General features: G+C 40.4%; 1 protein-coding gene across 1 annotated transcript in view; it reads left to right on the plus strand.

Moving 5' to 3' along the window:
* Positions 1 to 5,843, plus strand: part of ENAM (enamelin) — a 12,881-nt gene extending 7,038 nt beyond the window's left edge. The window contains exons 7-8 of the mRNA XM_025886931.1: positions 335 to 385; positions 3,000 to 5,843. Of these exons, the coding sequence (XP_025742716.1) occupies positions 335 to 385; positions 3,000 to 5,843 (2,895 nt within the window). The remainder of the gene's footprint in view (positions 1 to 334; positions 386 to 2,999) is intronic.
* The last annotated feature ends 9,705 nt before the right edge of the window (positions 5,844 to 15,548 follow it).

Here is a 15,548-nt window from a genome sequence, read left to right on the forward strand (position 1 = left end):
TGTGTGTGTGTGTGTGTGTGTGTGTGTGTGTGTGTGTGTGTGTGTGTTGGGGGTGATGGGGTGACTGCTAGGAGATGCAGTCATACATGGTATTCTGAGTAGGATAATCTAGAATCCAGTTGAAGCCTTTGTATTTACAATATTCACTGATAGATTATAATTATAAAAATTGTAATTAATAGATTGTGAGGGCTAATGACTCAGAAGCTAAAAACGAACAATGCTAATACCCAATCACTGACTTGAACTATTTTAAGACGCCATGAGTCGGGCAAACAAATGGCAGCCTAGAACGTGGTTTTCCCTTGAGTTCATTATGCTGTTCACATTTCAGAGGGTACCACCAGGTTATGGACATCCACCAGTCAGCAATGAAGAAGGCGGGGTGAGTACAAGTAAAGCTACATTCCCCATTAGGAATAACAATCCATTAGCCTCTGCTTTTTTATTCCTATCTAATAAAAAGGTTAAAATTCAACACATGAATTTGTAGCTCAAGTGCCCATGATATAAGAAAAGGAGCCAGTAACAAAAATAAATGTGATATATCATTTCTCCTCTACATGTACTGAACTCTCTCCCTTTCTCCCCCACTCCCTCCCTCTCCCTCCCTCTCTCTCTCCCCCCTCCCTCTTTCTCTCTTTTATTCTCTGTCTCTCTCTAAGAAGACTAACGTAATAATCTTTGCTCCAGAGTCTTTGGACTCTGGACAGTGATGGAGCAACTAAAAAGCAGAGAAGGAAGGAAATGCAACCTAGAAAGTTATCCCCAGAAGGGAATTAAGTAATTATCTAACTCCTTCATTGTACAGATAAATTGAAGCCCAAAGAAGATAATTTCTATCTTGAATAGATAAATTCTATTCAATTTCAGCCACTGAGTTAGTGGATAAACTGGACCTAGAGCTCTTCTGACACCCTGTCCAATGGCTTCTTTACCACACCACACTAGAAGAGCCAAATGCATGTCACAGAGTGATACACTGTGAAAATATTCTAGCTCCCTGTGTCATCAGAAAAGTCATTATAGTGATTCTGGCATGGGACTCCACCCCTGGAGCTTACTTCCTTTTTTGCCCTAAATATATATGTCCTCAGTGAAATGGCTCTGGGGAATGAGGGGATGAGAAAGGGAGCAAGGAGGGAGTTAAAATAATGACATTGGAAATTACTACATCAGTAATGGCATAAGGTGCTTTTAAAAAGGTGTGCCTGGCGGCTCAGTCAGAAGAGCATGCAACTCTTGATCTCCAGGTTGTGAGTTTGAGCCCCATGTTGGATGTAGAGATTACTTAAACAAACAAACTTTTAAAAACTTTTTAAAAGGTTAAAAAGTTTAAAAAATAAAATAAAAATATCCTTCTGAGATTGAAATTACCAGATAAAAATGATTCAGATAATTGTATGCATCCCAGAAACAGGAACTTTGAATTTTCAAAACAATAATATGAGAAAATAAAGCAGAATGGCCCAGTTAGCATAGGCATGAAAAAGTCTGTTTTTCCTCCTCCTGGGATGTCACTTAGCAGAACGTCCTCAAGGTTTATCCATGTTGTCATATATTGAAGTTTCCTTCTTTCTTAAGGCTTAATAGTATTCCGTGGTGTGTCTTTACCACATTTGCCTTTTCCATTCATCTGTTATAGACATTTAGGTTCTATTGTGAATAGTAGTAGCTGCTATTATTTAAAACCGTTAGCTATGCTTTCTACTATGCTTTCTACTAACTATGCTTTCTACAATACTACTATTGTGAATAGTAGTAGCTGCTATTAATAGCTGCAAGTAGTAGTTGTGATTTGCAACTGCATAAAGTACAAGGGAGAGGAAATGAGGCTGGATGGAATAGTTACGGGCCAGATGATTATAAAAGAATTATTAGCATGCTGGTGGTGGCGGTGGCGGTGTTATATAATGTATAACATTTGTTAGGTACTTACTAAGTACCAGGCACTGAGCTTTACAGATGTTATCTCTTTTGACCCTCATGACAACTTATGAGTTAGATATTATTTTGTCATCTTGAGTTTACAAATAACTGAGGTTATCATAAATTGAGGTTAGCCCAAAGTCATACTATTAATACTGATGGAACAGGGATTTTTAACCCATATCTGTGTAGAGCTCCACTCTCTAGACTTGCTTTTTATGTTATGCTATGGGGTTTAGAGTTTATCCTGTAAGGTAGGGCAACTTTAAATAATATTTAAAGAGGAAAGTGACAGAAGTTCTGCCAACCCCCACCCCCAAACTCTATTGTTCTGATGGCAGTGGAGAGACAAGATTAGAGGAAAGTAAAATCACACCCAGAGTAACCAGCAAGAAAACTACTGCAATAGTTCAAGGGTACCGCGGATAGAGGAGGAGGGACAGGATGGAAGTTTAGATTTTATAGGACTTGGTTATTAATTGTCTAGGGGAAATAGAAGAGAGTAGAAACCTGGAAAACCGGGTAGATAGTGGTGAATGTTGTTTAGATATAGAATATTGGAGAAGGAAGTTTGGGGGTGATAAGTCCAATTAACATTCAGTTGGAGGTACCCATGAGATCTTTAGTGATGAAGTCTTGCTGCCTCAGCCTCAGGAGAGAGTGTCATGGGCCAAATTTATGGCTTCGGGAGTCACTGGTTTATACTGTATTGAAAACATGGGCCTACAATAGATTGCTCAAGGCAGGTGTGTAAAATGAGAACAGAAGAATGAGAAGGCTAGAAAATGGAATCCTTAAAAAAATAAAAACAAACAAAAAACCCCTCAGATTTAGGATCCAGGCCTAGGAAGAGAAAACTGAGCGGTAACATCAGAAAGAGCACCCCAAAAGAGAACCAGAAGGGAGTAGGGTCAAGGAAACCAAGGAGGAATTAACTTTCAAGAAAGAAAGCATAGCTAACGGTTTTAAAAGAAGCATATGGCTAATTTCCCTATTACACTAAAAAATTCTGAGCAACAGCATGGTGGGAAACAAAGAGTAATTACTGATTTCCATCTTCTTTCCTACAGAATCCTTACTTTGGATATTTTGGATATCAGGCATTTGGGGGTCGTCCTCCTTATTATTCAGAAGAGATGTTTGAACAAGATTTTGAAAAACCCAAAGAAGAAGATCCTCCTAAAACAGAGAGTCCGGCCACTGAGCCCTCGGGTAATTCAACAGGTCCTGAGACTAATTCTACTCAACCCAACGCACCCAATCCTGCAGGGAGTCAGAGCGGAAATGACACCAGCCCAACAGGAAATAGTGGCCCAAACACAGCTCAAAACGGGGTTATCTCACCCTCTACCATTAATGTTTCAGGCCAGGGAGTACCAAGAACTCAAATCACATGGGGACCAAGTCAGCCAAATATTCATGAAAATTATCCAAATCCTAACATCCAAAATTTTCCTGCACGGAGACAATGGCGTCCCACTGGTACTATCATGGGGCACAGACAGAATGGGCCTTTTTACCGAAATCAACAGGTTCAAAGAGGTCCTCGGTGGAACTCCTTTGCTTTGGAACGCAAACAAGCAGTTCGTCCCGGAAATCCAATTTATCGCAAGGCTTATGCTTCTACTGCAAGAGGGAATGCTCCCAATCATGCAGGAAATCTGGGAAATGTCAGAAGAAAGCCTCAGGGACCAAATAAACAACCTGTGGGAACCAATGTTGCTCCTCTGGGTCCCAAACATGGTACTGTTGTCCACAGTGAAAAAATCCAAAATCCAGGAGAGAAACCAGTAGGTCCGAAAGAAAGAATAGTCGTTCCTACAAGGGATCCATCTGGTCCCTGGAGAAACTCTCAAGATTATGGAGTTAATAAATCAAACTATAAACTGCCTCATCCTGAGAGTAACATGCTAGTCCCAAATTTTAATTCTATTGATCAACGTGAAAACTCTTATTACCCAAGAGGAGATTCCAGAAGAGCCCCAAATTCTGATGGACAAACCCCAAACCAGAAATTGCCCAAAGGGATTATTTTGGAGCCAAGAAGAAACCCATATGAATCAGAAACTAATCAGCCAGGATTAAAGCACAGTATGTATCAACCTGTATATCCTGAGGAAATTCCTTCCCCTGCAAGAGAACATTTTCCTGCTGGAAGAAATACTTGGAATCACCAAGAAATCTCCCCATCTTTTAAGGAAGATCCTGGGAGGCAGGAGGAACACTTACCTCATCCTTCTCGTAGCTCTAGGGGAGGTGTTTACTACCCTGACTATAACTCTTATGATCCCAGGGAAAACTCACCATATCTTAGAAGCAATATGTGGGATGAGAGAGACGATTCTCCCAATAATATAGGGCAACCCAAAAATTCGCTGTACCCCATAAATACTCCAGAGCCGAAAGAAACAGTCCCTTATAATGAAGAGGACCCAGTTGATCCAACTGGAGATGAAAATTTCCCAGGACAAAGCAGATGGGGTATGGAGGAGCCAAGCTTTAAAGAAGGTCCAACAGTTAGGCACTATGAAGGCGAGCAATATACCTCAAATCAACGAAAGGAATACCTTCCCTATTCCTTAGATAATCCATCAAAACCCAGGGAGGATTTCCCTTATGGTGAATTTTACCCCTGGAACCCAGATGAAAATTTTCCATCATATAATACAGCCCCCACTGTACCACCACCTGTGGAGAGCAGGGGCTATTATGCTAATAATGCTGTTGGACAAGAAGAAAGCACTCTGTTTCCTTCTTGGAACTCCTGGGACCACAGGATTCAATCCCAAGGGCAGAAAGAAAGGCGGCCATATTTTAACAGAAATTTCTGGGATCAGCCAACAACGTTACACAAAGCACCCGCTAGTCCACCAGACCAGAGAGAGAACCAGCACTACCCTAGTAATTCCCCAGCTGGGCTTCAGAAAAATCCAACATGGCATGAAGGTGAGAATTTGAATTATGGCATGAAAATTATCAGGTTAAATTCACCAGAGGGAGAACATTTGGCTTTCCCAGACTCAATTCCTCCAAGTTACCCAGCAGGTCAAAAGCAAGCACATGCATTTCACCTAAGCCAGAGAGGCCCTTGCTGTGCTGGTGACTCCACAGGACACAAGGAGAATCCACTTGCTCTCCAGGACTACACTCCATCCTTTGGTCTTGCACCAGGGGAGAATCAAGACACCAGCCCTCTGTACACAGAAGACAGCCACACTGAACACGTAAGACATACCATCTCCCCTACAAGCAACCTGCCTGACCAAAGAAACAGCTCAGAGAAAAGACTGCCTGGAGAAAGTCAAAACCCAAGTCCTTTCAGAGATGATGTGTCCACTCTGAGAAGGAACACACCATGTTCGATGAAGAATCAACTGAGCCAGAGGGGAATTATGCCCTTTCCTGAAGCCAGTCCCCTTCAGTCAAAGAATATGCCTTGTCTCACAAGTGACCTTGGAGGAGATGAGAACAATGTTTTGGAACAAATATTTGAAGGCAACCAGTTCAACGAAAGAACTGTTGATCTTACTCCTGAGCAGCTTGTTATCGGTACACCTGATGAAGGCCCTCAGCCAGCAGGAATCCAAAGTGAAGTGCAAGGAAATGAGGGTGAAAGGCAACAACAAAGACCATCAAGCATCCTACAGTTACCATGCTTTGGCTCCAAAATAGCAAAGTATCACTCCTCCAGCACTGGAACTCCATCTAGCGTTGGAAGGCAAGGCCCATTTGATGAAGATCCAGTTATGCCTACTGAAAGTCCTAACTCATTGTCTAGGTTAGCTACTGGGGCACAGTTTCAGAGTATAAACGTAGACCCACTTAATGCAGATGAACACACTCCATTTGATTCTCTTCAATTAGGAACCAATCCACAGGACCATGTACAAGACTGCTTACTACTTCAGGCCTAGGGATTATCGCAACCAAACATTCTTTGGGGAAGGAAAATACCTGATATTCTACAGTGGTTCCCCAACATCCCCCCACCCCTCACCAGACTCAATTAAGTATCTGACCCTCTTGGTGATCCTTAAGTGTTTCCCCATTCCAGCAATAGGAGTAGTGGCCCAGGTGATGCTGATGAGGTTGAGCCTCTGGGGGTTGCTAGATTCAGTATTGTCACTAATTCACACAGACCTTAAAAAGAAGCAGAAAGGCTATGACCTCCATCACCTTGAAACTTGGAAGCCACTTGTCTGGGTTAGTTTCCCTTTGTTTGCTGATTCCTCCTTTTTCTTTCAAATTTCCATACTTGCAAAATTCTCTGGTTTTGCAAGACAGAAAGGCAGATGAACTTTCCATTTTATGCATGGAGATCTATATATCAGTATAATCCAGATGATTGTACAGTTTTTTCTTGTGTTGGTCTTTGTCAGTTTTTTTTCCTAGCTAATATTCTTTTGACATCTTTTATCTCCCACTACTTCTCTCTTTGCTCTATCATTTCCCTTCTTCCTTCTGTGTTTTCTTTCTGTCCACTATTCTGTATTTAGCTTCCTATTTTTTCTTTCCCATCTTTCCCGCTTTCTGTCACTTTTTACAACCTAAGCTATTATCCATCACTAGTCTTTACCTCTACCTTCTTCATTATGTCTTCCTCTCTTCCCATCTTTCTGTTCTCTCTCCTAATGGATCACTTGTCAATCAATCCTTTTCTTTTCTTCCCTTCAATTTATCTTTTTCCCTGTTACACCATTTTCATATCTTAAGACCTCTCTTCCTTTTTGCATCTACTCTCCAAATCCTATGCTAGTTTTTTTTGACTCAGTCTAACCATCATTGTAGAATATATTTCAGAAATAGTAGACACTGGTACCTACTTTTGTTTTTAATTTTCTCATGGCCTTTACCAGGTAGATACAGCTTAGCCAGAGGAATACATTCAAGAAGTGTGGGGGAAGACAGGCTAGTTCCTAGAACTAGCAGCCTGGAGACAAGGCTTAGGAATGTGGGGAGGGAAACACTGCCACACAGGGACTGAGCATCCAGAAAAAAATGTGGGACTTGCCACACCCTATCACCAATTCATACTCTGCAGGACCTAGAGAGTACATTTTAGGAAACACTATCCTAATCAAATAAGAGAAACACTCCATGGCCAGTTTTCCTCAATAGTATAATATAAGTGATTCTACCAGCGTATGCTACTACCAACATAAAGTCTTATTTTTCATGTCCTGGTAGAATTACTTGCAGACATACTTTCTTTGTATCCTGATTAAATAGTGTAAATTATTTTGTAGAGTAGATGTTTCTGTATTGCCTTGCTAGAATACAGCCAGGGGTTTTGTTTTGTTTTTTTGTTTTTAATAATGGCGTGTTGGCCTACTCTCTGTATATTCCTTCCTAGAGGGGAAGAATTCTTGGAATTATCTAGAAAGTTACTTCCAACTCTAAAGAGTTTCTTAGGAGAAAATTTCCTGGTACAGATTTCATAAGAAGATCTCAGAAATTTGAGAATATCTATGTTGAAAACTTCAAGAGGAAAGGAATCTTGTCCTTTGAGACTTCTGAATTTCTTGGCACAGTGTCTTGCACATAGTAGATACCCAATAAATATTTATTGATTGACCAATTTTAAAACGGCTTTCAAAGCTCCCATGAAAATCCTGTGGTGTGCTTCTTCTGTGGGTTCTACTATACGGGATATTGAATTAGCCATGTCATACTCTATAGCTTTAGATACTCAGCCACATTTGCAGAACATAGAATCTCAGGGTAGGAAGGGATCTTAGAGGGAGATGATTTAGGCCATCCACTAGTTGCCAAAATCCCCCACCCACACTTTTTATATTTTAATCACACACTAAAAAGTCATTAACTTTTTCTATACAAAACTGTCTCTTAAGAATTATCCTCATCAAAATAAAACTACATTTTTTTGTTTTAATTTCTTTCCAATTGATTTTTAATCTAGATATGAATACTTTCTTTGTAAAATCCGCATTCGCTTCAATATTTCATAAAACATATGAATCTTATAGTTGTTTTGGCAGATGTATTGACAAATCTTTGTCTATGAGGCACCGTAGTGTAAATTCTCATCTAAGACATCCATAATATAAAATGTAAAAGCACATGGGACAAAAATATCTATTGAATTTGAGATAGAGAGTGAAAAACCAAGAGGGTGGGGAATGTTCATGTAGAAAATCCCTCTATCTCATCAGCTTGGTTATCCTTGTACAAACCTGGACACCAGGCCTGAGTTCCCTATAGTAAAGTGATTTTTCTGTGTGCCATTGGTAATTTATTAATAAGCTCTAAGGTCAAGGTGCACACGTGAAGATGGAAGGCTCTGAGCATGATCCCCTTCTTCTCTAGCACCCACACCCCACCACCATAGCCCCACCTCTACGGTGAGTTCCTATGTCTAGAGGCTGTCACCTGCTGGTTCTAAAATGACTGGATATAGCCTGGTGGTGTCTTTTGTCAATAAGTAAATAGAGAATGAGAAAATGATACCTGAGGATAACAAACAGGGAAGATAATCCAGCAAAACAAACACACAATTGCTTTATAAGCTTTTCTGTCTTGCAGCCTGCAATAGATTTCTCCAGAGGGTATTGGCCATAGATCCAGTTCGCTGGGGGAGATCTTACACTTTTTCACGTTAAATAGAAAGCAGAGTATGATGATGAAATGTGGGGGCAGCTACATCTGAAAACTTGGCCTAGTAGCCACAGTCAGGGAGGTCCTTCCTCTGGTTTTCAGATCCCCTGAACGTGTTTTACTTTTTACTCCTATCAGAGTCCCAACTTTATACGTTTTAAAGAAAATTCATGAGACATGACCTTTGAGTTACTTCTATTGCTTGCTTTGGCACATCTCTGCCTTTCCTTAGCCCCCTCTCCTTCAGTCATGACCCCAAAGACCCTAAAGAAGATCTATCTTGCCCTCCGGAAACCAAACTTCATTTCTAAAAACCAAAAGGGGAACTAGAAATGTTGGACTTAAAATCAACAGCTCTGTCTCTCCTTCACAAAACCTCAAGGATTTCACTGTGACTCAGGCCAACTTCCCAATGAAAACTCAGAACACTACACTTGATGGGAAGTAGGTCATCACCATTTCACAACGGAATATAGCTTTTGGTTTTGGCTACCTGTTCTTCCTTGCCTCTGCACTTCACCCCTAACCCAATAATAACAGCCACTGGACCTGTTCTCTCACTTTAAATTCATGGCCAATGACACTTAGAAACAAATGTCAGCTGGTAACAAACAAAATTCCATGTTGGCAAATTAAAAAAAAAAATCTATCAAAAAAAAAGGGGGCGCCTGGGTGGCTCAGTTGGTTGGGCGACTGCCTTGGGCTCAGGTCATGATCCTGGAGTCCCAGGATCGAGTCCCACATCGGGCTCCCTGCTCGGCAGAGAGTCTGCTTCTCCCTCGGACCCTCTTCCCTCGCGTGCTCTCTCTCTCTCATTCTCTCTCTCTCAAATAAATAAATAAATAAAATCTATAAAAAAAAATTCCATGTTGGCAGAGGAAAACGCTTTAAATAGAGAAGGATGCAACCGAGCTATAATTTGACATGGACAAAATTGTGAAATTGATGAAGCTCTCCTAGACGTCCCATCACCCGCTGGAGCGAGGTCTTCTGCTCTCAGAGTGCTCCATTCCCCCTGCCTGAGGACCCAGCACCCTCCCTTTCTGTGCTTCATCAGAACTTGGACAGCAATTTCCTCTGAGCTTATCCAAAAAACCATGCCTCATTCCTTTCTGCCCTGCACAAAGCAGGTATTGACTGCGGCTAACTTGGCAAAAAGATTCCTTCCGAAATGTTGGTTAAAATGCAGTCCTCCCAGATCAGTCAGCACAGCCTTAAAGAGTGAATCTAATCATGGCATATTTCCAGAAGGATAACAGGGTAATGGTAGGAAATTTTATTTGGGTAGGACCTTGTCTGTCCCTTAGCTATAAAACCACACAGGCCACTCGCTGTCTCTCCAAAAGAGGACTCAGGCTCTTTCTGACACAGTGTCGCATGCTATACCAGCATTTTGCAAGCTTTAATGTGCACCTGAATCTTGTTACAATGCAGATTTTGATTTCCTCATCTGGAGTGGGACCTTTGATTTTGTATTATAAACGTGCCCCCAGGTGATGATGAATTAGCCAGTGGGCAGACCAAAATTGGAGTGGCAAAGTGCTAGGCTATTTCCTATAAATAAGGGACAACTGCACACTCACCAGGGTGGGAACAGAAAGGTCTTGACCACTGAAAAAACTGAATATTACCAACTTGAAAGGACATGCATAAATAAAGCATGTAATTGGAATAGAGAACACAAAGAGAAAGAGGAGCAGGCCAAGGCTACATTTATACTTCTTCCTGTCTCTGCATGACTCCTGTATTTCTAGGAAGTTCTACTTCTGTTCTATTTCATTAATATCTCCTCCAAGACTACCCCAGCCCCAACATCCCCAGCTCCCCTGAGGGCTCACAGCACATCATCTTTTATATTTAATATTACTTTTTTCCTGTGTTAGTTCTGCCTACAGAAGGAGAAAGAAAACTCCTAAAAAGCGAGGCCCAGTTCTCATCCTTCTTGCGTATGCCTCATAACACCTGGCACTGTGCTGAGCACAGAATGGATGCTAAATAAACATTGCTTTTTCTTTGAATACATTTTATAAATAGAAATTCAGAATTTCCCAAATTTTAATATAATTGATATCAAATAAAAATTAATAATGATTAATATTTTTCTAATTACAAAATACACACTCACTGTTGAATATTTGGCAACTAATGAAAAGTAAAAGGAAACAAAAATACATAATCCTACCAACTAATGTTAATATTTTGTCCTATTTTCTTTCATATGTGTGTATGAGGGACAGGGGTCTTAAAGTAATTCTTTTATGAAATATCCCACATTTCCCTCTTCACATTATATAAGAAATTTCTATATAATTAAAAATACTTAATGCTTCATTTTCATTGTCTGTGAAATATTCGGAAATATACCTATACTATCATTCCCTTTGATGCTAGATGTAAAGTTTCTTATAAATTTTCGTTATCATAAATAATGTTGTGATAAATATCTGTATACCTCTTTGTCCAAAGTTTTTATTATTTCCTCAGAAGTGGAATTATTGAGGGAAATGGTCTGAAAATGTATTTTATTTTCGGGATAACCTCCAAAGCACTGGCTTTGGAGTCTGAGAGTCTTGGATCCAATTATAGGTTCTCCATATACTATATGAAAATCTTAAAAAGATTATTTGATTATTTCATCTCTTACTATCTCAGTTTGGTAATTTGTAAAATGAAGACAGTCCTTATTTCATAGGGCAGTTTCGAGCATTAAATGAAAGGTGTACTAAAATGCATATGCGTTGTATGTCATAAATCAACCACCAGGGGGCAACGGAGGTTTCGAATGTTAACGCTGTGGTTCCTAAGCAATTCCCAAACAGCCGCACCTGGGAATTTTTGACACCTGGTATTTCTCCTGATGCATCCGAGAACTACTTAATCAGAATCTCTTGGGGTGGGGTCCAGCAATCTGTTACAATGAGTCCTCCAGGTGAGTCTCATGCAATCACTGATCTAATACATGTTTACATTTTTCCCGATTTGTTGCCTGGGCAGAAAGAAGAGCCAAAAAACAATTAACAAACAAAAACCACAGCAGTTTACAGAAGGTTAGTGAATGCTGCAACAGCTGACCTAAGTGATATACATACGTTATGTATATTGGGGTTTTGTATTAAAAAAACTGTAAGACACTAATTTTTACTCCCATTTTTCAATCTTAGATTCAATGAACTTACCATTATTGACCTGTCAGTCACTTTGTATTTCAACCTGGGCCATGGATTTACTCACTATACTACACTGCCACCCCAAAGCCAAGACCTGGGAAATATATCAAAGGTTAATTTTCCTATCCCACTGCTTCTAGTTTAGGGAGTCCCTACATGTCTGAGTATTTATGATGCAGTACTGTAATTATGACTCATTTTGAATATCAAGTTATATAAAACAATTAGAAATGATAATAGTCTTAAAGTGAAAACTAAACACTTGGCTTGGGTCTACTGGCTTCTAAGGGCTTAGTACCAAAAAGCATTACTCTTACTGTTAATTAGCGTAATTTTTCTTTATTGGTGCTGAATGTGCTCAATTAGGTAAATGGCTAACCTGTCAAGAACTATACAGAAGGAAAACAGTCTCACCAATAATACCCACTTATGCCTGTCTTTTAAAAATATCCATTTAATTCAAACTAAAAAGAAAGGACAAAAAGTACAAAAATAATTGACTTTTTGACAGGTCAATGAATTGGTCACATTAACCTCGAAATGCTTCATGAGTTGTAAGAAAATGTTATAGAGGGAATAAATGATTGCCAGAGAGCTTCTATTAATATTTGTTAAGACTATAGCAGTGGTTCAGTTTTCATTGCCATTTACTAGACAAATGAACTGATCAAATTGTTAATTACCCACTGAGTTGGTTTTCTCGTTTAGAATATAAAAGTAACACCCAAAGAGTTAGTGTGAGGATTAAACGAGATGGCATAGGTGAACCGCCTGGCATGTGAAGAATGCTCAGTAGCACCATCATTAGATCAGATACCTCATAATTGGCCTTATTAATTTAATTTAGGCCCCACAGGAACAGAATCCAAGATGAGATTAAAGGTGCAAGGCATTTATTAGAAAAAACACCTGTAAGAGAATGTGGGTGGAAGCCCAAGAAGACTGGGAGAACTATCAGACCCTGATGCAGGTCTGGCCCATGTGGACGGAAGAGGATAGGAAGGAAGGTTGGGTAGATGATATCTAATGGTGCAATGCCAAGAAATTTTTAGTGAAGCTGACTGGGGAGTCAAGTCAATCACCCCTCACGGGAGTCCTGTGTCTCCCAGGAACGAGCCCATCTTGGTATTCTTGCCATACTCGATCATTATTGGCTGAGAGCAGACGCTCATGGACCTCTCATACAAACACAGCAATTCATACTGGAGCCATTAGTCAAATAAGTGTCCTGCAAAGAGCCAAGCGTCTTCTTTTCAGAGCTGCCTCTTCTACACCGATTCCTTTGTGTTTCCCTGCTAAAGTATCCACTGATACAGGCAAACATATGAATGAATGTTAATCTTTCTTCAACAACTCTCATTTAAGAGCCAACAGCTGCTCTGGATTTATACTGAGTGAGTTAATGCTCAATAAAACCATTGGATTGGTGTCTTAGCACATGGTAAGTGGCCAAATTGTTATTAATAACGCTGGGTCTTAGAGTTTAACTGAACTTCTGAAAGAAGGAAGACCTACAGAACTGTAAGTCTGCAGTCCTTCCAGCTGTCATTTAATGAGGCAATAACCCTGGAATAAGAGTCTTTCTTACAAGAATCTGCAACATGGGAACAAAAACTTTTTTTAATTCAAATCCAGTTCATTAACATATAGACATATAGTCTATCATTAGTTTCAGAAGTAGACTTTAAATGATTCATCAGTTGCATAGAACACCCAATGCTCATCACATCACGTGCCCTCCTTAATGTCCATCACCCAGTTACTCCATCTCCCCACCCCCCCTCCCATCCAGCAACCCTCAGTTTGTTTCCTTTGGTTAAGAGTCTCTTATGGCAGCAATGTCCACAACAGCCAAAAATGCTTTCCTTTTTTTTTTTTTAAGATTTTATTCACTTATTTGTCAGAGAGAGCACAAGCAGAGGGAGTGGCAGGCAGAGGGAGAAGCAGGCTCCCCGCTGAGCACGAGCCCCATGTGGAACTCGATCCCAGGACCCCGGGATCTTGACCTGAGCCAAAAGCAGATGCTTAACCAACTGAGCCACCCAGACGTCCCCCCAAAATGTTTTCTATTGGGTATGCAGAAAAACTAAAGCAAGGATGGGGAAAGAGCAAAGGACCATCTACAGAAAGTCTCCACCTAAAACTTCTCATCACAGGGGAAAACAATTTTTTTGTGACTGTATGAGGTGACGATGTAAACTAATCATGATAATCATTTCACAACAGATACATATGCAAAGTCATTATGCTGTACACCTTAACTTATACAGTGTTATATGTCAATTATAGCTCAATAAAACTGGGGGCGGGGAGGGCAGCAATGTAGGTTCACAGAACTCTGGGGGAACTTTCCTGGTATAATCTGAAACCAGCCCCTTGACACAGAGGTCAGGGAGAGACCAAAGAAGGAAGCAGGCCACTCCATGCTGGTAGGTGGCAATTTAATAACAACAAAGGGAACTTACATACGAGGCTTGTCTTGGGCAGCAACAGGATGCATGGATCCCCGCACCTGCCCACCAAATCTTAAAATCTTATAAAGAGGCCTTAACTGGGCTCAAGCATGTATACCATGCAGGTGTTTTCAACACCACATCACTCTCTCAAGGCAATGTCCTTGGAGCAGCCTCCAGGAGTGAGAAAGGCTAGAGGAACACACATTCCAAAGACAGGGGAGGGGTAGAGAAGGTTCTAAGTGCCCAGGTCCAGCTCATGGGTCAATCAGTGGTCACATTTTTTTTTTAAGATTTTATTTATTTATTTGACCGAGAAAGACACAGCGAGAGAGGGAACACAAGCAGATGAAGTGGGTGAGGGAGAAGCAGGCTTCCCGCCGAGCAGGGAGCCCGATGTAGGGCTCGATCCTAGGACCTTTGGATCATGAACTGAGCCAAAGGCAGCCGCTTAACTGAGCCACCCAGGCGCCACTGGTCACAATTTTTTTTGATCACGTTCCCCAAAAGGAAGTCCCCCATAAATTCTCACAACACTTTGGACCCTATTTTTTGGCCTTTATGAGATTCTGTCAAATGATTGTCATTATTTATGCATATGTCTTGTTTCCTCAAGTAAGCTGTATTCATGTTCATTCATTCTGCAAATATGTATTGAGCATCTCATTGTGCCAGGCACTATTCTGGGTGCTAGGGATACATCACTGAGCAAAATAAAAATGCCTGCCCTTGTGGACCTTACACTCTAGTGGGGGAGAGAAACCATAAAATGATAAATAAATAAATTGTATAGTCCACTAGAGGGTGATAAGTACATGGGGAGAAATAAACCAGGATAAGGAGAGTTTGCAGTTTTTAAAAACAGGGTGAGCTTCATGAGAAGATGACAACTGAGCAGATGTCTAGGGAGTGAGTGGTGATGACTGTTTTGAGGGCACTTATTACAGCTTAATCACCAAAAAATATAGCATAGTTCCTTGCATGTGATATTTAATAAATGTTGACTGATTAGATAAAATTCAAAAACTTGGCCAAAGCCACACACTAGATTAGTCAAGAATGATGTGACTTTAGTGCATCAACTATGATTCCTACTGAAGCATGAGAGTGTCCCAGCTTTATCCCCCCAAAAACAACAACAAAAAAACCCCAACACTGAATAATCAGTATGAACACAGTGGAAATTATGAAAAATTACTGTTACCATTTAAAAAAAAAAGAAAACAGAACAATGCCTCTTCAGAAACTGACTTTTACTAATCAGCCTCCCGTTATTTTAAATCCAGAGTCAGCATTTACTTTCCACAGAACCCGTGGATATGTCTGTCAGGTGGCCTTGGCTTTCTGCCATAAGAAGTTTTATGTGCCACGATAAACATTATGT

The sequence above is a fragment of the Callorhinus ursinus genome, unplaced genomic scaffold, assembly GCF_003265705.2.
Source record: "Callorhinus ursinus isolate GAN/ISIS: 27379988/994484 unplaced genomic scaffold, GSC_fseal_2.0 scaffold4, whole genome shotgun sequence".
NCBI lineage: Eukaryota > Metazoa > Chordata > Mammalia > Carnivora > Otariidae > Callorhinus > Callorhinus ursinus.